The sequence below is a fragment of the Protopterus annectens genome, chromosome 3.part0 (genome assembly GCF_019279795.1).
Source record: "Protopterus annectens isolate FY-2018-M chromosome 3.part0, PAN1.0, whole genome shotgun sequence".
Classification (NCBI taxonomy): Eukaryota; Metazoa; Chordata; order Ceratodontiformes; family Protopteridae; genus Protopterus; species Protopterus annectens.
The window spans coordinates 1,618,247,447-1,618,275,073 of record NC_056731.1 but is presented as its reverse complement, the minus strand read 5'-3'; the positions used below and the strand labels follow the sequence as shown (position 1 = coordinate 1,618,275,073).

Genomic DNA, 27,627 nt, shown 5'->3' with positions numbered 1-27,627 from the left:
CTGAGATTTTCGAATTTGAATTTCAGAACCAAAGTCTTAAATAAAGCTAAGTACCCCCTTGGGGAAACTTTTTCTTGCCTCAGACCGATGTCAGTAAAAGTTAATAATTGCATTTCTTGTGGGAAGCAAATACCTCATAAAGATTTTCATTCCTACTGTATTCCATGCCTAGGCCCAGACTACGATGTCACTAGTTGTCGGTTTTGTGCTAGATTTAACAAACGCACTATTAAGCGTCTGTTTGATTTTGCTCACCATTACTTTGGCCAAAGGTTCAATTATACCATGCCGTCGGAACAACCGACGACCAGAATACACAAAAAAACGCAAGGACAAAGATAAGGACAGGCATCCGAGGTCCAAAACTGACTATGAAGCCTCTTCTAGGCCAGTCGCCGGTTCTCATTGAGGTGCTTTCGTAGCCCCTGACACCTGCTACCTCAGAGCCACAGGCCACCTCCGACTCCCACGTGGAGATTGCTAGGCCTCTGGAAACTCAAGGTATTGGGCCTTTGGAAATTAAGCCCTCAGATGGGTCCAGAGCCGCTGAGCAGGCATCGACTTCTGAGGGTGTTTTCAGACCTTCACAGCTTACCATCAAAACAACAACCAAGTCTAAAACTCCATTAAAGACAGAGAGACAAGTACAGCATTCACCTGGACAGGCCTCCATGCCTAAAAAACAGATGCTCAAAATGGCTGAAGACCTAATTACTCTGATCAGGGGTTCCCATCCCCCTCCTGATAAAAGGCCTAGGCAGGATACAGACTATGATTCCTTTGACCAGGTTTCCATTTCTTCTGATTCCTCTTCAGACCAAGGATACTCTTTACCCATCTATGAGGACTCTGATGCTGAAGAATCAATCCCTTCAGCCTCTCCTCTTGAGGATTATTCTTTTGGGGAAACTTTACATACCATGAGGGAGCATTTCCATTGGGAGAGCCAGGATTATTCAGAATCCCAGAAAAGGCTCAGAGATTTTCTTTTATTGTTTCAGCACAGATCCTTTGCTATTCCACTGGTGTTAGACATTGTGGATGATGTATTGTCTGAGTCCAGTTTAACCCCTGACTCTTTGCCCCCAGCACCAGTCAAGCCAGATAGGTACTACAGAGTCCCTGACTCTCACAAATTTCTTTATAAAAACCCTGCTGCTGACCGAGAAACTCTTTCCCAGGGTCCCAAAGGGGTAAAGGCTTCAGCTGCTAAAAATCCAGTTCCCTCTGACAGGGATTCTAGAGCATTAGACAGATGGGGGAAGAAAGTTTACAGTTCTGCAACTTTAGCAGTAAGGGCTTTAAATTGCCAGTTCCACATGCTTGAATACCAACAATATTTAATGTCTCTGTTAAAACAGAAAATGCTTACAAGCTCAAAGTCCTGACTATAAGGAAATGCAGGATTTATTGCATGCAGTTGAACAAGTGGGAAAACATACTCTGCAATGTGGTTTTGATTCATTAGAGGCTTCTTGTAGAGCCACAGTTACAGGATCTGTGATTCGAAGGCATGCTTGGTTAAAAGAACAAGGTTTACCTGATCATTTTAAGGCAAAATTATTGGATGCTCCTTTGCAGCATGATATCTTGTTTGGTGTTAAGGCGGAAGAGGTATTAATGAAAATGGAGGATAAGGCAAAATCTATGCAAACAGTGAAGGATTTCTTACAGGTACAGCCACCTCGATTTAGCAGAAATTGGCCTTCTAAAAATTGGTCCTTTCCAGTGTCAGACAGACCACAAAGAGGCAGATACAGACGCCTGAGGGGCAGATCTCAGCCCCAAGGCTCTTACAGACCACAACAGTGGGGTGCTTCTACCCCAAAAGGAAAAGAAGACAAGTCACAACCTTATAGGAAACAGTCCCAATGACTTCCCACTTCAAATGCCAAGCACTTACCTTTTGGCAGCTCCCTTAGGGGGAAAACTAGCACTTTTTTCACAAAATTGACATATAATCACCCAAGACAAATGGGTTCTGAATATTGTGTCTCAAGGTTACAGGTTCCACTTTCACATTCTACCAAGGCCAAAAGGAATGCCAGACCTGCCACAAAATCAGTGGGCAGAGGCACAAAAACAAATTACAGCCCTCACGGACATGAGAGCTATTCAGAAAGTGCCACACCAGGAACAAGGTCAAGGATTTTACTCAAGACTTTTCTTGGTCCCCAGAAAGGACAAAGCCTGGAGACCCATACTGGACCTATCAACTCTAAATACCTACCTGGACGTTCCAAAATTCAAAATGTTGACACTACAGCAACTTCTACCCATGCTGGGCAAGAAGGCTTGGCTTGTTACTCTGGACCTCAGAGGCATACCTGCATGTCCCGATCAGACAAAATTGCAGAAGATACCTCAGATTTATAGCTGGCACAATGCATTACCAATTCTCTGCACTGCCCTTTGGCTTATCTACTGCGCCCAGGGTCTTCACAAAATGCCTGGCACCAGTAATTGCATTTTGCAGACAAAAAGGAATTCAAATATATCCCTACTTGACGACTGTCTTATTCAAGCAGAGAGCAAGGACATTCTTCTAAAGCATCTGGCGTTTGTAAAAAGATTGCTATTTTGCCTAGGGTACACAGTAAACGAAAAGAGGTCAAAACTAGTACCTTCACAAGAGATAATATTCCTGGGTGCCAGCTTAAATACAACGGCCCAGATGGCTTATCTCACGCCAGACAAAGACAACTGACTCAATACTTTCAAGTGATGGCAACAAAAACCCATCTCCCTGCAAGAAAAATTCTGCAGGCCTTGGGGTTCATGGCATCCTGCATACTACTGATACCATATGCCAGACTGCATATGAGGAAATTACAATGGTACCTAAAAAGTGTTTGGACTCAACACTATCACAGTTTGGAAACAGTAAATACCACTTATTCCCTGCTTACAACAGGAGTTTCGATGGTGGGCACAGGCATGTCACCACAACAAGGGACAGCCTTTCACTTTACCCACAGCGAGGCAGACACTAACAACAGATGTTTCAGATTACACCTGGGGGGCACACATGGCAGGAAAATGTATTCAGGGCAAGTGGGCTACAGACCAAATGCATCTTCACATCAATCAAAAAGAGATGCTAGCTGTGCAAAATGCCTAACAGCTTTCAAGGACCTTCTGTGTCCAGGACAACTATTACAAATGACGGACAAACAACACCACAGTTATGTGGTACATAAACAAGCAAGGGGGCACTCATTCCTATCCCCTCTGCAGACAAGCCATGACTTTGTGGAACATAGCACTGACATATCTAGTTCATCTGCAAGCACAATTCCTTCCAGGAAAGAAAAATACTCTGGCAGACGACTTAAGCAGAAACATCATGGATCCTCACGAGTGGAAATTAAATCCACAAGTATTCAGCATGATAACACAAAAATGGGGGTGCCCAGACATAGATCTTTTTGCCTCCCCTCTGAACTGCCAACTACAGAAATTCTGCACAAGGACTTACCACACACAAGCTTGGAAAGTGGATGCTCTCTCGTTCAGCTGGAAAACTCTAAAAGTTTATGCCATCCCACCACTGCCTCTCCTTTCAAAGGTACTCCTAAAAGCCAGACAAGAAAGGCCAAAAATTATCCTGATTGTCCCAGACTGGCCACACCAGCACTGGTACCCAATCTTAAAGAACTTGGCTCAAGGCCCAGCATGGATTTTACCTCAAATATCTCATCTACTGACTCGACAAAACAATCAGATCCTGCACAGCCAGCTCAAAACCTTAAACCTGGCTGCATGGCAGGTTACTTAGTCAAACAGCCAACACCTCTCTCTAAAGCTGTTATGGATGTCATTTTGGAGGCCAGGAGGCCCAGCACCAGGAAATCCTTTTCAGAAAAGTGGAAGAGATTTTGTGCCTGGAGCCAGGCTCAAGGCTTTGACCCTCTTGTTCCAAATATTCCTCAGATATTACAATACTTAACTGAGATGCTGAACAAAGGGCTATCCTTTTCATCCATTAAGATCCACGCCTCTGCCATCTCAGCTCATTACAACACAGATCCTCCTATTTCTCCCATCCATTATTAAAACAGACCTCAGAGGGGCTAAAAGCATAAGACTGCCCCGGAGAGCACCAACACCAACTTGGGACCTCAACTTTGTCTTGGAAAAAATATCTTTACCTCCTTTTGAGCCAGCCAATTCAGCAGAATTAAAATGTGTCATGGAAAACTGCTCTGCTTCTGGCAATAACCTCAGCATGAATAGTCTCAGAGTTGCAGGCACTAATGGCAGTGGAACCTTTCATAATTTTTCATCAGGACAGGGTTTCCTTAAGAACAAACCCTACATTTATGCCAAAGGTGGTATCCAGTGTGGCTCTTAACCAAACTATTCCACTTGCCAACATTTTATCCAAATCCCCAGAATAAAGGGGAGAGACTTCTGCACTCATTGGACATGCACAGGCAGTTACGCTTCTACTTGGACAAAACAAAATCTTTCAGGAAAACTGAGCAGTTGTTTGTAGCATATGTTGCAGGATCACAGGGAAAGGCTATTTCAAAGCAAACCATTTCCAAGTGGATAGGACACTATCCGTTTCTGCTACACACAGCATGGAAAGACTGTACCTAGCAACATTAGGTCACATTCCACCAGGGAAACAGCCACTTCAACTGCCTACCTTAGAGGAGTACCTACCAAGGACATTTTGGAAGCTGCAATTTGGAGTTCAGTGCACACCTTCACCAAACATTACCACTTGCCTCTTTACTCTAAATCCAGAGTTGGCTTTGCCACTGCAGTTCTGCAGGGCCTCATAGCCACCCCAAATACTTTATATACCCAGCCACCCTAACTCAGCTTTGGGATTCAACCCAAGTATAATGACTGCAGCAGTGAAACAAGATGAACATAGTACAGTTTTGTACGTACCATAAATGTAGATGTTTGACTGTATTCACTGCTGCAGTCCAGGTTACCCTCCCTCCATCCCCTCTTCTTAGCTGGGACTTATCTATACCTTTCTACCCTATACAACCTATGTGGTGTATTTGCTTGTAACTGAAGGTATTGCTTATATTTTTAATGTATATTTTATTATAGATATATATTGCCTACCTATTTGGGGGTACCTGACATCTGGGGCAAGAAAAACTGAAGAAAATGGCGTTGGCTGCGTCTTGTATACCCCTGGCGCACTGACGTCAGGGAAGAAGCGACAGCAACCAACGCCGGACTAAGACTTTGGAACTCTGGCCGACTGCGGGACCGCCTGACAGCAGGATAACCCAAGTGTAATGACTGCTGCAGTGAAGACACTCGAACATCTACATTTATGGTAGGTACAAAACTGTACTTTCTTGACAGCCCGGGGTCACCCGTCTTCTTCTCAAGACCCTCTCCCTTCAGATGCAGAGGGTTTTTCTCCATCTACCCCTACTTATTCTCCTCTAACCTTGACATAGTCTTTAGACTTCTCACCTTCAGAGTCCTAGGTACTGAAGGCTTCAGCGCATAATCTAGTTCTGGTTTACGAGGTGTCTGCAGTACCATTGGGTCCCTGGGACCGTGTCTTTGCCATTTTCTATGAAGCCGACTGTGTCCCTTCCGGCTGCATTGGCAGGGGACCTGTCTTTGTTTCCAGTCTGTCAGGTGGGGTTCGCTGGGTGGGGTGTGACCCTGGTTTCAGATTTGTTGGTCTGTGTTCCAGGCTCCCATCTCTTCTCAGGGGAACTGCCTTTCATGCTTTGGAAAAAGGAGGTGGCTCCTGGATTATTGGAGTCTTCCCCTGTGACTCCAGGTTTTTCAATTCAGCCACCAGCCTCTACCCCTGGACAGTGTGCACCATGGTGGCAAGACTTGCATTCTTAATGGCACTCCCTCTTCTGAGGAGCCACCTCGGAGAGATTGTGTAAGAGGAAACACCTTGATTCTCCTGAAGAATCTGTCACACAGGACATGAATTTCAATGATGGGGAGGTTTCCCCACTGTCAGCCCGGAAGATGTCTCCTTTGGAGACATTCTGGAGATCCTAAAACAGAGGGGTGATTGAAAGTCCAAAAACCCATCTTCAGAGGAATCTGTGTACTTGCAGGCCTTTGGTGTGCTCCCGTCCATCTCCTGGGTGACCCCACCTGCTGGCGATTTAATTAAACTAATTGCTCAAAGGGCTTGGAAGACTCCTGACTCTGTGGAACCAGTCCCCTGCAGACTTGACAAAATCCTTACTGCTGCAGAAGACCAACCGTATTGGGCTAAGGGCTTAGTAGTAGATGCCATGCTGGTAGCGGCTGCCACTAAAAAAGAACTGGCTGAGGAAGGTTCTACTGTCCATCGCCCGAACCAGGAGTCCAGGGTGATGGACAGATGTGGGTCTATGCATCTTCGACCTTTTCCATCAGGCCCTTCAACTTTTTGGCACACTTCACAAGGCTCCAAAGGGATCTGGTCAAGGAGCTGTCAGATACCTTGGCGGGAACTGTCACCGAGGAAGTCCAGGAAATAGTGGCCTCCCAGCTAGCTGTCCTGGAGTCCATCTTGAACTCTTCCATGAGGCTCAGTTCGCATGCAGCTGAAGGGGTGACCAGGTCAGTAGCTTCAGGTGTTGCTATTCGAAGACATTCTTGAATGTGCCTGTGTGAGTTTGCAGGACCATTCAAGTCTTCCTTCGTCAGTGCTCCCTTTGACTGATCATCTTTGTTTCGTCCCAAAGTGAAGGAAACTCTATCCAGGTGTGAAAAGGATGGAAAGACTTTGTCTGCTGTGGGCATACGTTTTTCCACTCCTCAACTATCCTATTCCAGATATCAAAGGAGATTGGTAAGATGTGGTTCAAGAAATCCCAGAAGCCTTTCCAGGACACACATGGTTCGGACTCCCCTCTGGTCAGAGGGTGGAGATATTTATTTATTTATTTACATTTGTTGACCGGGAGTATCCGACTGGACGTAGGTCCATTTTCAGCAGAGGCCCGGGGAGAAAAGCTCCACAGTTAAAATAAACAGACAATAGTTACATTGGATTGCATAGCGATTAACAATTTAACATAGCAATTACTTACAACATATTTACAGATGAAGAACATAGTACATCAGTAGACAACTAGAATCTTTATCTGTGAAGTACATAACGGACATTAACAAATGTTACAATAAGAAGTTCCTGCTGTATAATAAGTATTGGGCTTATAAGCATCTGAGCTTGCTATAATCAAGGTAGTTAGTGGAGTGGAAAGAAAGGTAGTGGTTGGATGGGGTGGGTGATGTTAGAGTGGGAGTTGCAAGGGCATAGCCAGCATGTTTTTAGGTGCACTTTTAGTAAAGTTTTGAAGTGGGTGCATGATGGTACGGAGGTAATTGTGGGTGGAAGGGAGTTCCATAATTTGGCTATGGTGCAAGAGAATAGTGCTTCACCAGCAGAGTTATTGGCTTTAGTGATCTGCAAGTGATTTTTGTTGCTGGATCTTAATGGTCTAGTGGAGCGATAGGGTTGGAGTAGATTCTGGAGGGCTGGGACATTTAGAGGATGGTTTACTAGTTTGTGGGCGAGTGAGAGTTAATACCACTGAAGGAGGTGAGGGAGTTCAAGCCAGCCCAGTTCAGCAAGTGAGAGACAGTGGTGACTACGGTAGGATGCCCCTGTGGTGAATTTGGCAATTTTGTTGTAGCAGGTCTCTAGCTTGTTTAGATCGCATTGCCTTAGGTTGGTATATATTGGGGAGGCATAAAGTAGGGTGGAGATAAGGTGAGAATTTGCTATTGAAATCTTTGCTGCTTTGGTGAGAAGTTGCTTATTTCTGTATAACGCTCCTAGTTTTTTGTGGACTATTTTTATGGTCATGGATATGTGAATGTCAGATTTTTGTTTGTCTGTTTCCACTCCTAGCAATTTGGTGTGTTTAGTTGGGTTTAGAGTGGTGTTTCTTTTGCTGTGATGTTAGAGAGAGTTGTTTTGGGTATGTTTGGTGGGTTGGAAGATGAGTAGTTTAGTTTTGTTTGCCATCCCAGGGGCAAGAGTGGTCTTCGGGATCAGGGTTCCAGGGATTTGTTCTTTGGTCAACCCTGTCAGTGCTCCTGAAATGGAGCCCAATTCCTTTACCTCTGGAAGCAGACACATTAGCACTGATGCTGGGTGCCAAAGATCATTACCAAAGGTTATCTAAATCCCTTCACCTTTTATCCAAGAACTCTGGTAAGACTCCCCAATGTTCCACCCAGTCAGAGTTCAAGCACAATAGAAATACAAAAGCTGCTGGAAAAGTCATCCAAGACGTCCCACCAAACCAACTAGGATCCGGATTTTACTCAAGGTTCTTAGTGCCAAAGAAAACGGGACTGGAGACCAATTCTGGATCTCTGTATTCTAAACGAATTTGTCCAACAAGCAAAATTCCGGATGTTCACGGTTCAGGCAATTCTTCCTTTCTAGGAGAAAGATGATTGGATATGCTCTATTGACTTTCAGGATGCATATTGCCACATAAAGGTGGGCAACAACTTAGTTTCTCCACTTCCGAATTGGAGCCAGTCATTTCCATTTCAGAGTGCTGCCCTCTGGCCTCAACACAGCCCCCATGGGGTTCACCAAAAATATGGCAGCACATTTGAGGATGCACAGATTCCGTGTGCTTCTTTACTTGGACGACTGTCTCCTCACTGCTCCGACCATGCATTTGCTTTTACAGACTACGGACTACATTCTGACGCCAGCCACTCAGTTGGGCATCACAGAAAATTCTGCAGAAATCTCAACTGATCCCTTCTCAGGGCATGGAGTTTATCAGAGCTCGCCTCAGCACTGATGTTCTTCGTGTTTTACTGTTGCAGTTATTACATTTGGATTATCTGCCTGCAGGTAGCCCTCAGCCAGCCTGAATATCAAATTCTTGGGTCCTGCGTCGGATGCTGTCCCTTCTTCCATGACGTCAGATCATCAGGGGTATAAAGCATGCAGCCGACACCATTACATCAGTCTTTTTTGCCATGCGGTGCCCAAAGCAGAAGCAGTTTGCAAGTGCCGATCAGCCGATTCCTGAAATTTTTGTTTTCGAGCTGCAGAACCGAAGTCTTCAAAAAAGCTAAGTACCCAGTTGGGGATCCTTTTTCTTGCTCTAAACCAATGTCAGTAAAAGTTAACAATTGTAATACCTGTGGAAAGCAAATACCTCATAAAGATTTTCATTAATACTGCATTCCTTGCTTAGGCCCAGACCACGACGTCCCTCGCTGTTGGTTTTGTGCCTTATTCAATCCTCGAACTATTCGTCGTCTGTTCATTTTTGCATCAAACTATTTCGGTACTCTGTTTAATTATCCAGAAATGGCTTCGGTAAGCCATCCGACTACCGACATTCCGAAAAAACGTAAAGATAAAGACAGACCGCATAAGTCCAAAGCTGCCGACGACGCTTCCGTTAAGCTAGTCACCAGTTCGCCAGTACTCAGGTGCTTTCGCAGCCCTGAATACCCACTACTTCAGATTTGCATGCCTCTACTGAGACCCATTCAGAGTCCGGTATGCCGCGAGATGCTTCTTCAACTATGGAACCTGCGGATGTGTCTACCTTGGATGGGTCCAGAGCCGCTGTGCAGGCACCGGCTTCTGAGGATGAATTCAGGCCTACAGACATTCATATTAAACCAACGCCATCATTTCCATCCAGAAGTTCCGAATTCCTCAGGCCAAAAACTCGCACTACGCCTAGAAAACCAACGACCAAGCCACAGGCTCAGGCCCATATGCCTCAAAAACAAATGCTTAGAATGGCTGAAGACCTTATTACCTTAATTAGGGGAAGCTAGCCTACCACCTCCAAGAGACCTAGAACTTATTTTCTTTGATTCTTCTGATCAAGAATCTGATATTTCTGCTCCTTCTGATTACTAGGATTTGCCGTTATCTCCTTATGAGGATCCTGATGCAGAGGATTCCATTCCCTCTGCTTCCCCTCCAGAAGATTTTTCTTTTGGTGAAACCTTGCACACTCTTAGTGAGCATTTCCTCAACACAGGCCTTTAGCTGTCTCTCCTGTTCTGGACATTGTAGATGATGCTTTCTTGTAATCTAGCCTTTTCCCAGACACTCCATCTCCCAGAAAACCTGGCAGGTATTACAGAGTACCTGACTCTCACAAGTTCCTCTTCAAGAATCCTACTGTGGATCCAGAGACCATTTCCCAAGGACCAAAAGGCATTAAGGCTACTGCTGCCAATAATCCTACCCCTTCTGATAGAAATTGTAGAGCCTTAGACAGATGGGGTAAGAAGATACACACTTATGCTACTTTGGCCATTAGGGCTTTAAGTTGCCAGTTTCATATGTTAAAATATCAGCAGCATGTTATGGGACTACATAAACATAAAATGATGTTGATTCCTGACTGTGCTGAACACAGAGTTGCAAGATTTAATGCATTCTGCAGAACAAGTCAGTAAACATACTTTGAAATGTGGTTTTGACACTTTAGAAGCATCTTGCAGGGCTGCTGTCACTGGGTCTGTACTTAGAAGGCATGCTTGGCTTAAGGAACAAAACTTGCCAGATCATATTAAAGCTAAATTACTGGATGCTCCGTGAAACCAAGACCACCTTTTTGGCAACAAAGCAGAAGTCCTCAAAAGGATGGAGGAAATAGCTAAATCTTTGCAAACAGTTAAAAATTTCCTACAAGTACAGCCTCCCAGATTCATTAGGCATTGGCCTTCAAAGAACTGGTCTTTTCCAGTCCCTTGCAGGCCTTCTCAGTCCAAACCCAGGAATAGCAGACCACCTATGCTGCAGTCTCAGGCTACGCACAGATCTAAGCAGTGGGGGGCTCCCACTTCCAAAGCAGGGAGTAGTAAGCCACCCCCCTATGGAAAAATGGCACAATGACTTAACCTTAACCCTTCCAAGCCCTGCTCAACTACCTGCTCCCTTAGGAGGAAAGCTCCCCCTGCATGCAAAAAACTGGGAACTCATTACCCAGGACAAATGGGATTTGAACGTAGTTTCCCCAAGGATACAGATTCCACTTCCACACACTACCAACCCCAAATGATTGGCCAGACCTACCCCCAGATCAGTGGGCTGAGGCCCAACAGCAGGTTCTCTCTCTTCTCAGTATCAGGGCTATTCAGCCTGTCCCAACAGAACAAAGGGGACAAGGTTTTTATTCAAGACTTTTTCTGGTACCCAGAAAAGACAACAACTGGCATTCTGTCCTGGACCTCTCTATTCTCAACACCTTTCTGGTGGTTCCAAAATTCAAAATGCTAACTCTTGAACAGTTTCTTCCTATGCTAGCCAAGGATGTCTGGCTGGCAACCCTAGACTTAAAGGAAGCTTACTTACACATCCCAATAAGAGGATCCTGCACACAATACCTATGTTTCAGGGCAGAGTCCATGGACTTTCAGTTCTCTGCACTTCCCTTTGGCTTATCTACTGCGCCCAAGGTGTTCACAAAGTGTTTAGCTCCAGCCATTGCATTTTGCAGGCAGAGAAATATTCAAATTTACCCAAAATTGGACGATTGTCTGATTCAGGCAGAAAGCCAGGACTTGCTATTACAGCACCTGGCATTTGTAAAGAAACTTCTAACCTCACTGGGGTATACCATCAACGAAAAGAAATCTCACCTAGTACCCTGCCAACAGATTGTATTCCTGGGAGCAAGCTTGAACACAAATTCCCAGATGGCATTCCTCACTCCGGAGAAACAAGTTTATTTGACAACCTACTTCAAACTATTGGCCACAAAACCCCAGCTATCTGCAAGGAAAATACTGCAAGCTCTGGGGTTCATGGCCTTTTTCATTCTACTAGTTCCATATGCAAGACTACATATGAGGAAACTCCAATGGTATCAACATTCTCAGACCTGGAAACAATGATTTCTGTCATTCCTTGTATGAAGACAGAGATGTCCTTCAAGAATGCAACTGCATTCCTGACATATGGGTTGTCCTGCCTCAGGCAGCCCTTCGGTCGGCCAGATTCCAAAGTCTGGGTCCGGCGTCGGCCGATGTCGCCTCCTCCCCGTCAGAGCGGCTGGTGTATAAAGGCATCAGCCGACGCCATCTTCTTCAGTCTTTCTTGCCGCGCGGTGCCCGAAGCAGAAGCAGTTCGCAAGTGCCAGTCTGTCAGCTCCTGTGTTTTCAGTTACCGAAGTCATCTAAAAGCTAAGTACCCCGTTGGGGAACATTTTTTCTTGCCTCAGCCGATGTCAGAACAAATTGAGACGGTTAATAATTGTTTGTCTTGTGGTAAACAAATACTTCATAAGGACTTCCATTCTTACTGCCTAACTTGCCTGGGCCCCAGACCACGACGTCTCGGCCTGTGCTGCCTGTGCTTGATTTAATAAGCGCACTCTCAGGCGCCAGACAGAGTTTGCCGAAGACTTTTTTGGCGAATCCTACGCTTATAACATGCTGTCGGAACAACCGACAGCACAGACTACCAAAAAACGAAAGGACCGGGAATGACATCCTCGGCCCGCATCTTCCACCGATACAATGCCCAAGCCCTCCGTGAGTGCTTCGGTCCCTTCGGAAGCGGTAATTCCACCGCTTCAGACCGACGACACCGCGTTAACTCATCTCTCGGTCTCGTAGGCTACACCGGTGCCGGTTGTTGATTTTCCTCCGGAAACCAAAGTTCTGGATCTACCCGACACCATTCCAGTGGACAAAGTTACCCCTGCACGTGGGGCAGCTAGGCCTCCTGTATCCATGTCAATCAAGGCCTTTGCACATGCTAAGGCCGCCAGCCAGGCCAAGGCCCATCCTAAACCTACTTCTCAGGCCCCTTCTTCTGACAGGCAAGTCATATCTTTGGCTGCAGATCTAATTTCTCTTATCAGGGGGTCTCAGCCTCACCCAGGCAGAGGTTCTCAGCCGCCTGCAGAAAAAAGGCCTAGAACTGAGCAGGCAGACAACCTCTCTTCAGATGAAGCCTCTGGGGATTCAGAGCATTCAGACACCCAAGAAGAATCCTTCCAGGCCTATGAGGACTCTGATGCTGAGGAATCTATTCCCTCTGCCTCTCCTCCAGAGGATTTTTCTTTTGGTGAACTCCTCCATTCCATGAGGGAACATTTCAAGTGGCAGGGTCAGGAATTTTCTGATTCTAGGAAAAGGCTACGTACCTTCCTTAAGTTACCTCAGCACAGACCTTTAGCTATCCCTCCAGTTTTGGATGTCCTGGATGATGTTTTCTCCGACTCCAGCGCTTCCCCTGATTCTCTCCCTCCTGCTCCTGTCAAGCCAGACAGATATTACAGGGTTCCTGACACTCACAAGTATCTCTTTAAGGCCCACTCTGTGAATCTCGAAACAATTTCACAGGGCCCCAAAGGAGTGGCTACCTCCTCAGCCAAGAACCCACTGCCAGCTGACAGGGAAGCAAGGTCCCTGGAGAGATGGGGGTAAAAAAGTTTATACCTCTACCACCCTTGCCATGAGGTCACTTAACTGCCTTTTTCATATGTTTCAGTACCAGGATTATTTACTTGGATGATTTACAGAAAAAGATAGCCTCTCCTGAGCCTATAGATAGAAAGGCATTGCAGGATTTGGTGCATAACACTCAGCAGGTTAGTAATCATTTTCTACAGTGTGGTTATGATGCATTGGAGGCTTCATGTAGGGCAGCTATGACAGGGGCTGTTATCCGTAGACATGCTTGGTTGAAAGAACAGCCACTGCCAGATCATGTTAAAGTAAAGCTCCTGGACGCACCTCTGGATAAACAAAAGCTTTTTGGTGCTAATGCTCAAGATGTGTTGAAATCTATTGAGGAGAAGGCAAAATCAGTACAGACAGTAAAGGATTTCCTCCAGGTTCAGCCACCAAGGTTCAGCAGGAATTGGCCTTCAAAGAATTGGTCCTTTCCAGACTTTGACAAGTTACAAAGGGGAAAGAGCAGGCGTGCACGAGGTAGAGGGCAATACCGAGGCTCCTACAGGGGACACCAATGGCAACCTCAAAATCAGAGAAGTGGCACAGGTAGTTCACCTGCACCACAAGGACAATCACAATGACTTACTTATCACTCCACCTACCAAGGCTCAAAGAACAGCACCTCTAGGCGGAAAATTATCTCTAGTCTCAAAAAACTTGCACATTATAACAAAGGACAATTGGATTTTGGACATAGACAGAGGTTACAGGTTCCACTTCCATACCTTACCAACAGGACAAGGCATGCCAAACCTGCCACAAAATCAAAGGGCAGAGGCACTCATAGAAGTCTCAAAGCTGTTACAAGTAAAAGCAATAGAGAAGGTTCCTCCTCAGGAACAAGGCCAGGGATTTTATTCAAGACTGTTCCTTGTTCCAAGAAAAGAAAAACAATGGAGACCTATATTGGACTTGTCCATTCTAAATACTTTTCTCATAGTGCCAAAATTCAAGATGCTGACTTTACAGCAACTTCTTCCCATGCTTGGCAAGGGGTCTTGCATGGTTACTCTGGACCTCAAGGAGGCATACCTGCATGTCCCTATCAGACACAGTTGCAGAAGATACCTCAGATTTCTTGCAGGATCAGAGCACTATCAATTCTCAGCATTGCCGTTTGGCTTATCTACTGCGCCCAGAGTATTCACGAAATGCCTGGCATCAGTAGTGGCACATTGCAGACTCCAGGGGATTCAAATATACCCTTACCTGGACGACTGCCTAATACAAGCAGACAGCAAACAGACCTTGGCAAAACACTTGGATTACGTCATTCAATTGCTGCAGGCTTTGGGATACACAGTCAACATTCAAAAATCAAGTTTACTGCCATCCCAAGAGATTATTTTTCTAGGAGCAAAACTGGACACACAGCTACAAATGGCTTTCCTCACAGAGGAGAAGCAACAGCATTTAACAGCTTACTTCAAAGGCCTAGCAAAATTAACTCACCTGACTGCAAGGAAGATTCTGCAGGCTCTGGGGTTCATGGCATCTTGCATTCTTCTAATCCCTCTGGCAAGACTACACATGAGAAAGCTGCAATGGTACCTAAAAAGCTTGTGGTCGCAACACAGCCACAACCTAGAAGACATAATACCACTCATACCATGCCTGCAAAGGGAATTTTTGTGGTGGGCTCAAGCAAGTCACTTAAATGGAAGGCATGCTTTTCAACAAGCCTCCAGCAAGTCAAACTATTACAACAGACGCCTCATACTATGGATGGGGGGCGCACATGGACGGCAGATGCATTCAAGGGCAATGGACTCCCATGGAGATGCATCAGCACATAAATCAAAAAGAGATGTTGGCAGTGATACATGCAATAGAAGCCTTTGGAAAATCTCTTCAGCAAGGTCATCTGCTAATAAGGACAGACTACACCACTGTCATGTGGTACATAAACAAACAAGGGGGCACTCATTCCTACCCCCTCTGCAGACTAACAATGACTCTCTGGGAAAAGTCCCTGAAACTGAACATCCACTTGCAATCCCAGTTTGTTCCGGGCAAGGAAAATGTTCTAGCAGACAGTTTGAGCAGACATTTCTTGGATCCACACGAATGGATGCTACACCCACGCATTTTCTCACAAATAGCATCTGCATGGGGAAGACCAGACATAGACCTCTTTGCATCTCATCTCAGTCATCACCTGGAAAGGTTCTGCACAAGGATACACCATCCTCTAGCTTGGAGAACAGATGCTCTTTCCTTCAGCTGGAATGCTCTAACAATTTATGCATTCCCTCCTCTACCTTTGCTCACCAAGGTGTTTCTGAAGATCAAGGCAGAACAACCAAGAGGAATCCTGATAGCTCCGGACTGGCCAAGGCAACACTGGTATCCACTGCCACTGAGCATAACTCACACCAAACCGTGGCCCTTGCCTCAATGGCCTCTGCTCCTGACTCAACACAGTTACAAGACCGTTCATCAGAACCTGCAAACCTTAAAGCGTACAGCTTGGAGAGTCCCATGACTCAGACCCATGACTCCCTCTCCGAAAAAGTTCAGGAAATCTTGCTGGAGGCACGCAGACCCTCCACCAGAAAAACCTATTCGGCCAAATGGAAGAGATTCACCATCTGGAATGCCAACAAGGGCCAGGATGCATCACTGATGAACATACCTCAGATATTAGAATACTTAGCAGAAATGTTTCACAGTGGCCTCTCATACTCTTCCATCAAAATCCACGCTTCAGCTATCTCAGCACATTACAACTGTGATCCACCTGTATTTTCGCATCCCTTGCTAAGACAGCTTCTAAGAGGCATAAAGAATATCAAACCTCCAAGGAAGCTACCAATTCCTGCATGGGACCTCAATTACATCTTGGAAAAGTTAACTCTTCCTCCTTTTGAACCAGCAGCATCTTCAGAAATGCAATTTCTCTCTTGGAAAACGGTTTTCCTGTTGGCAGTCACCTCAGCAAGAAGAGTCTCGGAGATACAGGCCCTCATGGCAGTTCCTCCTTTTCTCATCTTTCACCAGGACAGTTTCCCTTAGGACAAATCCTTCATTCATGCCTAAGGTGATATCCAGAGTGTCTCTAAACCAAGCAATTCACCTGCCTACTTTCTTTCCTAACCCTCAAAATAAAGGGGAAAAGCTGTTGCATACATTAGACATTCACAGACAACTACGCTACTACTTGGACAGAACAAAGTCCACCAGGAAATCTGACCAATTGTTTGTAGCCTATGCTGCTGGAGTGCAAGGAAAAGCAGTCACCAAACAAACTATCTCAAAATGGATTGGACACTGTATCAGATTTTGTTGTTATTTTCATGGAAAAAGTGTGCCAGCTAATATAAACCCCACTCCACCAGAGCTATGGCCACATCCACAGCTTTTCTAAGTGGAGTGGCTACAAAAGATATTCTAGAGGCTGCTACATGGAGCTCCGTGCATACATTTACCAAACACTACAACCTGCCATTATACTCCAGATCCCGAGCAGGCTTTGCTTCGGCAGTCCTGCAGGGCCTTTTAGCTACACCATCTCTTGTTTAGTCCTACCACCCCCAGCTTGGCTATGGTATTCAACCCATATGTCAGGACTGCAGTTGCATTCTTGAAGGACATAGTACAGTTTTGTACCTACCATAAATGTAGATGTCCGATAGATATGCAACTACAGTCAGGTTTTCCCTCCCTCCTACCCCACTGTTTTTTATTTCCCCCCTTTGGGTCCTTTCACCCCTCTTTCCTATCAGCTGGGGTTATATATTATGGTGTATCTGTTTATTACTGTTGTGCATGTCTGGATTTGTCTGTTTATACATTCACAAAATTTAGCCTTCCTTGGAGGGCACCTGGCATCTGGGGCAAGAAACACTGAAGAAGATGGTGTCGGCTGATGCCTTTATACTCCAGCCGCTCTGACGGGGAGGAGGCGACATCGGCCGACGCCGGACCCAGACTTTGGAATCTGGCCGACCGAAGGGCTGCCTGAGGCAGGACAACCCATATGTCAGGACTGCAGTTGCATATCTATCGGACATCTACATTTATGGTAGGTACAAAACTGTACTTTCCTTTGGTAGGCAGAGGCCTGCTACCACAACAAGGGACTCTCTCTCACGCTACCCCCTGCCGCCCAAACCGTAACAGATGCATCAGACTATGCATGGGGGGTTCAGGGCAGTGCATTCAGGGCAAATGGAACCCGAGGCAGATGCACCTGCATATCAATCAAAAAGAAATGTTAGCTGTACAGAATGCTCTCACAGCCTTCAAAAAACGTATTCTTCCAGGACAAATATTGGTAAAGACAGACAACACCACAGTTGTAGTACATAAACAAGCAGGGAGAAACAACTCATACCCTCTCTACAGACTAGCCATGGCTCTGTCGAACACAGCCTTGAGCTACCAAGTACACCTACAAGCACAATTCCTGCCAGGCAAACTAAATGCACTGCAGACGACTTGAGCTAAAATCTCATGGACCCTCACAAATGGAAGCTAGAACCCAAAATATTCAACCTCTTGAGGAACAAGTGGGGGACTCCAGAGGTGTAGACCTGTTTGCCTCCCCTCAGAACTACCATTTGAACAAATTCTGCACAAGAACTCCCCACAGTCAAACTTGGAAAGTGGATGCCCTGTCCTTTACCTGGGAAAGCCTCTCGGTTTATGCCTTTCCCCATCTGCCTCTCATCTTGAAGGTTCTACTAAAGATCAAACAGGACAAGCCAAGGACAATACTGATTGCACCAGACTGGTACCCCGTCTTGCGCAGTATGACACTGCTACAACCATGGCACCTGCCTCAGACCCCTTCCCTGCTGTCCAAGCAGGCGGTCCAGATTCTGCTCCCTCAGCTTCAAACCCTGAACCTTGCAGCCTGGCTTATTCTTTGAACTCTCCTGTAGCATCCCTCAGTAAGCAGGTGCTGGATGTAATTCTGGAGGCATGGAGGCCTAGTACTAGAAAATCCTATGCTGAAAAGTGGAAAAGATACTGTTCCTGGAGCCAGGCTCAGGGGATGGGCACAACTGTGCCCAGCTTACCTCATATTTTAGAGTACTTAACAGAAGTGCTCCACAAGGGCCTATCCTTCTCGTCAATTAAAATTCATGCCTCTGCCATTTCAGCACATTATAATACTGAGCCACTCTTCTTCTCTCACCCCTTGCTAAAACAATTCCTTAGAGGGGCCAAAAATTTAAGACCCCCCAGGTGAGCTCCCACTCCAGCCTGGGACCTTAACTAACTTTGTATTGGAAAAGTTCACTCCCCCCCCCCCCCTTTGAGCCAGCTGCAACAGCAGAGATTAAATTCTTTTCTTGGAAAACAGACTTCCTTCTAGCCATCACTTCAGCAAGAAGAGTGTTTGAATTACAGCAACACATGGTAGTGGAACCCTTCATTATCTTCCATGCGGACAGAGTTTCCCTCGGGACTTATCCTTTCTTTATGTCCAAGGTGGTGTGTAGTGTAGCCCTAAATCAGTCCATTCATTTGCCTACTTTTTTTCTCTAATCCACAAAAGAAAGGGTAACGAATACTGCACTCTCTGGACGTGCACAGACAACTTAGATTCTATTTGGACAGGACTAAGCCTCTCAAAACATCTGAACAGCCGCTAGTTGGCTTTGCTGCAGGAGCAGAGGAAAAGGCTATTTCAAAGCAAACCATTTCCAAATGGATAGCCCATTGCATTCATTTCTGCTACAAGCACCATGAAAAACCTACCCCATAGTGGATAGGCTCACATTCCACCAGGGCTACATGTACCTCTGTGGCATTTCTCAGAGTAGTCCCTACCAGGGACATCCTAGAAGCTGCTACCTGGAGCTCTGTACATACCTTCACCAAGCATTACCACATGCCTATCTTTTCTAAATCCAGATCTGGATTTGCCACTGCAGTCTTACAGGGCTTAATAGCTGGCCCTAATGCTCTTTAACTTCCTCCTTCCTTCCTTATCTTTGGGAATCAACCCAAATGTGATGACTGCAACAGTGAAACACGAAGAACATAGTACAGTTGTGTACGCTTACCATAAATGTAGATGTTCACTGTTGCAGTCCTTTTTACCCTCCCTCCAGCCCCCTGACTTCTCTTGACACTACCTTTCCTTCTTGTTGGTATATTTATTTTTTCTTGTGTATTTGCTTTTTGATGGGGGTGTACCATACCATAATTGCTTCCTGTTGTGGGGGCACCTGATATCTGGGGCAAGAAAAACTGATGTAATGTCATCAGCTGCATGTTTTATACCCCTAACGACCTGACATCAGGGAAAGCGACAACATCCGACGCAGAAATCCAAAGACTCTGGAATTCAGGCCGGCTGAGGGTTACCTACAGGCAGATAACCCAAATGTGATGACTGCAACAGTGAATACACTCTAACATCTACATTTATGGTAAGTGTACACAACTGTAGTTTCTAAAGCTTCTTATTTAGTTTTCCATAAGGACAGAGTGTCACTAGGAACAAACCCTACTTTCCTTCCTAAAGTGATATCAGAGACAAGTATCTTCCAGTCCATTGACTTGCCTGTATTCTTCCAAAACTTTTCAAATAAAGTTGAATACTTCCTGCACCTTCTGGACGTACAGAGAAAATTACATTTCTATCTTGATGGAACTAAACAGTTTAGGTGATCAGATCAGTTATTTGTATCCTTTGCGAGTGCAGCTTTGGGTAGACCAGTATCCAAGGTGACTCTGTCAAAATGTTTAAGCAGCTGCATCTCTTTTATTTACGCAAAACTGAAGATGAAACTCCTTGTGCCAGTCAGGGCACATTCCCCCAGATCTATGGGGATGTCAGCTGTTTTTCATTCCAAAGCTTCCACGTCAGACATTTGGGCAGCTGCAGTGTAGTCTAGTCCACATTACCTTTATTACTCATTCAAATCGGATATGGTCTCCAGGGGGAGAGCCTCCTTTGGTTCTGTAGTTCTCAGGAATATTCTTTCATATGGCCACCCATAGTCTAAGGTAGTTGTTTACTCTGTCCCAAAATGTCAAGAATAGATGAAGATTGACAACATCAGTTTAAAGAATTTATGTCTTGCCATAGTGTTCCATCTCTGTTGTCAATCTTCTATTCTTGCGTCCCTCCCACCTGTCTCCTCCTTCATACTTCTGGAGCAGATTTGTTCTGATTTGTTCTTGTTAGGGATACCCTGGACAAAGGTTTCTGTATTGTATTATGACAACACAGAATGTTACGGTAAGACGCAACTCTTTTTTGGGGGGGGGGTGAGCCCTTGTACCCCTACATTGACACCTTATATGTACCAACTCAGATAAATTGCATTACAGTGAGGAAAGGGTATTTTCCCCATTCCTACTGTACAGCGATATATGCTCATAAACAACAGCAAAGTGCAAAAGTTAATTTTTGAGCAGCCGATTATTCAAGTACTGAAACAGAGTTCAAGCTCTTGAATGGAACCCAGATATGTGGATAATATGTGCACACAGTATATTCACCTGTTCTCCATATTCTTACTTTGTGTCATTATGCTGAGGAGCCCTTTAACAATCTTAAGAATTTTACCAAAAACCAGTATAATGCAATGTATTGTGTATTTATTTGCTGTTTTCTCTTCCATTCAAAAAGTTTTTAACTTGAAACATTGTCATCAGACCACTATAAATCTGATGATCACAGTGGAAGGTTTTATGCATTTCTTTGTCATAGCATTTCAGGGCTTGGATTATTTTCTAATATGTCTGTTTAGAAGCATTATGATGAGTAACGTGTTTGTTTCATACTTTAATTACAGTATTGGAATATTAAATTTGAAAAGTTCGCAAGCAGTGAAATCTGTTTTCCAGGGTTTTTTCACTAATTAGTGGCTCCTGTTAAATAAAAGATTGTAAAGTCCGAATACATTTAATAGGAAACACATTTAATTAATAAAAGTTTTTCTTTTTCCCCCAGAAGCAGAACGTTCTGAGAGGAACACATTTGCAGAAAGGCTGTCTGCAGTTGAGGCCATAGCCAATGCAATTTCTGTGGTATCTAATAACAGTTCAGGAAACAGAACAGGATCATCAAGTAGCAGAAGGTATGTTTTTTCTGCTGTCCTTGTTTTGGTGTTTACATTTTTTTTTTATTTAAAAATGCTAATGTGTATATGTATGTATGTGTGTGTGTATATATGTGTATATGTATGTGTGTGTGTGTGTGTGTGTGTGTGTGTGTGTGTGTGTGTGTGTGTGTATGTATATATATATATATATATATATATATATGTGTGTGTGTGTGTGTGTTCACAGGTAGGTACTAGGCTATTGGCCCTAGGGCCTATATAAGCCTAGCCAAAAAGGTACCCTGGCTTTCGTGTGTATTTATTTTAAGCTTATGTTCTCTGTGTAGAAGGTTTTATTACTGTCATTTACTAATTGTTGGCTCAATTTTTCATGTAGTACAATAATGTTTGAGAGATTAATCCGTAGTGTAAACTCCATGTAGAGTTGTCATAATGTGATAAACACAGTTTTTTAACTGCATAATCCATCTTAATGCTTCTGTGAATAAATGTGTAGATGTTCAGATACTGTGTAATAAAATTAGTGGTTTTTGTATGTGCTTTACTCAGTATGTCGCTCCTTAACTTTATACTACTCAGCCCATCTTTCTTTCTCACTATGTCCATCTTTTTTTGCATCATCTGTACTTTATATCATTCCCACTTCTACACTTCTAGTTTGCTCTTATGATCTTTCCCTGTTAAAAAAATCTCTGTATTGTCTTCATGTTGGTAATTTAGGACTAGTACTGTGCATAATCTCTGTGATGTGCAACCTACATCCTTTGACATTCAAGCATTCTTTAAACAATTCTACATTTGAGTTTTGGGGAAATATTGGAAGTGTAGAATTTTACACTGCATACTGTGTATTACAGGTGTTTCAGAAATGATGTGATCTTATTTGTTTTAATTTTATTGAAGCATTTTACTACAAATGTACTGATTTATAAAATATAGCTATTATGTACTTTTTTTTTGTATGTAATGTGTAAGCTGGAACAAAAACAGTGGTTGCTCAAATGAAAATGCTAGGTTGCATACTATTTAATTTACTGTTGAATAAGAAACTGAACATTTTTAATACTCTGCTACTAAAAACAAATCTGAAATGACTTTTTTGTTTACCTTCGGTGCTTGGTAAATTGTGTAATATGTCATTAAAAAGAAACATTAAAATTGTATGAATTGTCCGTATGTATCTTTAAATGTGAATGGAAATGAATTTAAAATTACCAGTGGCAGCCTCAGCCTCGCTTGTAGCCACAGAGAGCATGATTTCCCAAGTGGAGACAGGGAAAAGCACTATTTGTATTCTGGAGGGAGTGGATAGCTGGAAGTGAGAAGTGAGGGACTTTCCTCTGCGGTTAGACCTTGTATGCCCCTTCTCAACATTAAGTTGAGTACATGCAGGAATAGGGTCTTAAAAAACAGAAAATCTTGAACTACCGCTAATGACTTTTTAAATTATGGTGCTTCCCCCCCAAGTTAAGCCTCACCCAAGTGAGGTGGAACTAATGGGCCAGTTGGTTTGGAGAGAGCAGATGATTAACAGACGGAAGGGGAAAAAGAGCAAATAAATTATTTAAGTAACCAGTCTGTGTCATGTCCTTCCATATCACTGTTGCAGTATTCTTAACTAAAGGGATCATGTGCCAAGGGTAGCCCAACGTCTGGCCTGTTACCAAAGCCTTAGCTTTTCAAGGACTTCGTATTTCCCACTTATGCTCATGGCATAGGGCATAAAAGTGACGTACATACCTTAAAACTCCGGGGAAGAGTCTTCTGCTTATTCCTCTCGGATTCCTTCTCCATTGGACTGTGGTTCTGCGGAGGAAGACTCCATTAGTCCAGATACTCCCTTTGAGGAACTTTCTTTTGGGGATACTGTATCTCTTATGATGGAGTATTTTAAATGGCGCTGTACTCATGTTTCTTACGTCCAGAAGAGGTATTTGGGAACTCCTCCAGATGGAGTCCCCTAAGCCCTCTGCTGTCGCTTTGGTCCTATTTACCTTGGTAGATAGTTTTTCAGCAGCTTCTCAAGATTCTTATTCCCAGCCTCCATCCCCTAAAAAGCCTAATAGGTTTTATAAGGTGCCTGATGATTGGAAATTTCTTCACAAATGCCCTTCTACTGACCCTCTGTTGTGCCTGTCTCTTCTGACAAACCTTTCAATTTCCTTCTACAAAATTGCTTTCTTCTGATAGACATTAGGGCAGTGGAATGGCTGGGCAAAAAGGTGTATACTGCTGTTACCCTGGCCTTTTGAGTTATTAATTTATCAGAACCAGGTATGTCTTAGCTCTTCTTCTCTGGCCTGTCAGGTTATTTCTGACCTTTTTGATTCTGAGGAGAAAGATGTTCTTCGTGTTTCACTGTTGCAGTCATCACACTTGGGTTATCTGCTTGCAAGTAGCCCTTAGTCTGCCTGAATACCAGAGACTTAGTATTTCTGTGTCGGTTGCTGTCGCTCCAGGACTGACGTCAGGTCGTCAGGGGTATAAAAACAGGCAGCTGACGTCATTACATCAGTCTTTCTTGCTGAGAAGCAGAACCAGTAAGCATGAGTGCCGGTTGGCTGCTACCTGAGTTTTCATTTCCAAATTGAATCATCCTGAAGTCTTCTAAAGCTAAGTACCCTGTTGGGGATCCTTTTTTCTTGCTCTAACAGATGTCAGAAAAAGTTAACAATTGTCTCGCTTGTGGAAAGCAAATACAACACCGAGATTTCCATTCTTACTGCGTCACCTGTTTAGACCCAGACCACGACGTACCTCGCAGTTGGTTTTGTGCCTTGTTGAATGCCTGAACTATTCGTCTGGCCCTTATTGTCGCTAAATACTTTAATTCTCGATCTCCATATTCCGAAATGGCTTCAGTAAGCCATCAGACTACCGATCTTCCAAAAAAACATAAGGATAAAGACAGACAGACCGCACAGATCCAAAACTGCCGACGATGCTTCCGTTAAGCTAGTTGCCAGTTCGCTGGTACTCAGTGAGACACTTTCACAACCTGATGCCCACTTCAAGTGGATTTGCAGGCCTCTACTGAGACCCATTCGGTATGCCGCGAGACTTTTTCAACTGCGGAACCTGCGGATGTCTCTACCTTGGATGGGTCTGGAGCTGCTGAACAGGCACTGGCTTCTGAGGAAGTTCTTTGCATTACCGATATTCGACACAAACTGATGGCTTCTTTCACGTCTCCAGTTCTGTCTAAAACTACCGAGTTTCAAAGGCCAAGAGTACAAGCTATGCCTAAAAAAACAACCGAAACTCAAGCACCTGCTTCTTTGCCACAACATCAAATGCTTAAAATGGCAGAAGACCTTATGCTGATTAGGGGAAGCCAGCCTTCCCCTGCTAAGAGGAAAAGAGACCTGTCCCCAGCAGCTTTAACAGACCAAGAGTCCGATGACTCTGAGGTGTCTGATTATGAAGACATGCCTTTATCTGCTTATGAGGAATCAGTTGCAGAGGAATCCATTCCTTCTGCTTCTTCTTCCTTCTGCTTCTTCTCCAGAGGATTTTTCTTTCGGTGAAACCTTACATACTTTGAGACCATTTTCACTGGGAATGCCAAGACTATCCTCACTCCAAAAAGAGACTCAGAGAATTTCTAGATTTGCCAGAACATAGACCTTAATTAATAGCTTCAGTCCTGGATGTTGTGGATGATGTCTTTATGGAATCCAGTCTAACTCTTGATACTTTACCCCCTGCTCCTAGGAAACCAGACAGGTACTACAAAGTCCCTGACTCGCACAAATTTCTTTTCAAAAATCCTACTGGTAACCCAGAGGTCATCTCCCAGGGGCCTAAAGATATCAAAGCAACTACAGCTAAGAATCTTACCCCTTTGGACAGGGATTCCAGAGCTTTAAAGAGATGGTGTAAGAAAGTGTACACCTCTGCAACTCTCACCATTAGGCCTTTGAATTGCCAGTTTCACATGCTGAAGTACCAACAGCATATTATGGAACTTAATAAGCAAAAAATTAGCTACCTTTACAGACTGTGCAGAAAATAAAGAATTACAAGAGCTTATGCATTCTGCAAGCCAAGTCAGCAAGCATACTTTGCAATGTGGCTTTGACGCTGTAGAAGCGTCTTGCAGGGCAGCAGTCACTGGTTCTGTACTGATAACACAGGATAACTCCTCCTAGAAAGAACCAGACACCAAGCAGAGTAAGGTAATTAGCGCTTTTGTTCTCTTTATTCACACTCAAAAACGGAACTTCATCAGATGCAAAAACTTTACCCACTTCCCCTCTATTTATATAGTTCATTTAAACAGTTTACACCAATCAGCACACTTTGAAATCAGTTAAGTTAATTAAATTCTACGTTCCCTCATGTTTAAAATGCACATATACTTTCTTCATTGTTTAAAAAGTATTTTTCCTATACCTTACTTGATGTGCATCGTGTTTCACTGTTGCAGTCATTACTCTTGGGTTATCATACTGGCAGGCTACCCGCAGACTGCCTGAATTCCAAAGTCCTGGTCCGGCGTCGGTTGCTGTTGCCTCTTCCCTGACGTCAGTGCACCAGGGGTATAAAAGATGCAGCCGACGCCATTTTCTTCAGTCTTTCTTGCCGCGCGGTGCCCGAAGCAAAAGTAGTTCGCAAGTGCCGGTCGGCCGACTCCTGAGATTTTCAAATCCGAATTTCAGAACCGAAGTCTTCATTAAAGCTAAGTACCCCATTGGGGAAACTTTTTTCTTGCTCCAGACCGATGTCAGAAAAAGTTAACAATTGTATTTCTTGTGAGAAGCAAATACCTCATAAGGATTTTCACTCTTACTGTATTCCTTGCCTAGGCCCTGACAACAACGTTGCTAGCTGTCGGTTTTGTGCTAGATTTAACCAATGCACTATTAAGCGTCGGTTCGATTTTGCATTTCATTACTTTGGCCGAAGGTTTAATTATATAATGCCGTCGGAACAGCCAACGACTGGAGTTTACAAAAAACACAAGGAAAAGGATAGGCATCCGAGGTCCAAAACCGACAAGGCCTCCGTTAGGCCAGTCGCCAGTTCTCAGTGAGGCACTTTCGCAGCCCCTGGTGCCCGCTACCTCAGAGCCACAGGCCGCTTCCGACTTCCACGTGGAGCCGACTGGGCCTCTGGATACTCAAGGTATTGGACACTTGGAAATCATTCCCTCAGATGGGTCTGGAGCTGCTGAGCAGGCATCGGCTTCTGACGGTGTCTTCAGACCTACACAGTTATATGTTAAACCATATTCAGCTTCAAAGACAAAGACTAAAGCAGCTCTAAAGACAAAGAAACAAGTACAGCATTCTCCTACTCAGACTTCCATGCCTAAAAATCAGATGCTTAAAATGGCCATAGACCTAATTACTTTGATCAGGGGTTCCCATCCCCCTCCTGATAAGAGGCCTAGGCAAGCGACAGAATATGATTCTTCTGATCAGGTTTCTATTTCCTCTGATTCCTCTTCTGAACAGGATTATTCTATTCCTCCCTATGAGGATTCTGATGCTGAAGAATCCATTCCTTCAGCCTCTCCTCCTGTGGATTATTCTTTTGGGGAAACACTGCATACCATGAGGGAGCATTTCCACTGGGAGAGCCAAGATTACTCAGAAACTAAGAAAAGGCTCAGAGACTTTCTGCTATTACCTCAGCACAGACCCCTTGCTATTCCACCTGTTCTAGACATTGTAGATGTATTTTCAGAGTGCGGCCTGTCCCCTGACTCTTTACCTCCTTCACCTGCTAAGCCTGACAGATAATACAGGGTCCCAGATTCTCTTAAATTCCTATGTAAAAACCCCGCTGCTGACCCAGAAACTATATCTCAGGGTCCCAAAGGGGTCAAAGCTTCCACTGCAAAAAGAGAGGCTGATACAGACGTCCCAGAGGCAGATCTCTGCCCCAAGGCTCATACAGGCCTAAACAATGGGGTGTTCCTACCTCCAAAAGCAGAGAAGACCAATCACAACTTTACAGGAAACAGTCCCAATGACTTTCCTCTGCCAGATCCAAGCACTTTTCTTTTGGCAGCCCCCTTAGGGGGAAAACTAGCACTTTTTTCACCAAATTGGCAAATGATTACCCAAGACAAATGGGTCTTGAACATAGTGTCCCAGGTCTACAGGTTCCATTTTCACACCCTACCAAGGGCAAAAGGTACACCAGACTTGCCACACAATCATTGGGCAGAGGC

At 44.4% G+C, this 27,627-nt stretch overlaps 1 protein-coding gene across 1 annotated transcript in view; it reads left to right on the top strand.

Moving 5' to 3' along the window:
* UBR5 (ubiquitin protein ligase E3 component n-recognin 5) overlaps window positions 1–27,627 on the top strand; it is a 3,965,620-nt gene that overhangs the window by 2,002,092 nt on the left and 1,935,901 nt on the right. Inside the window, exon 24 of the mRNA XM_044065648.1 lies at window positions 21,335–21,461. Within this exon, the coding sequence (XP_043921583.1) occupies window positions 21,335–21,461 (127 nt within the window). The remainder of the gene's footprint in view (window positions 1–21,334; window positions 21,462–27,627) is intronic.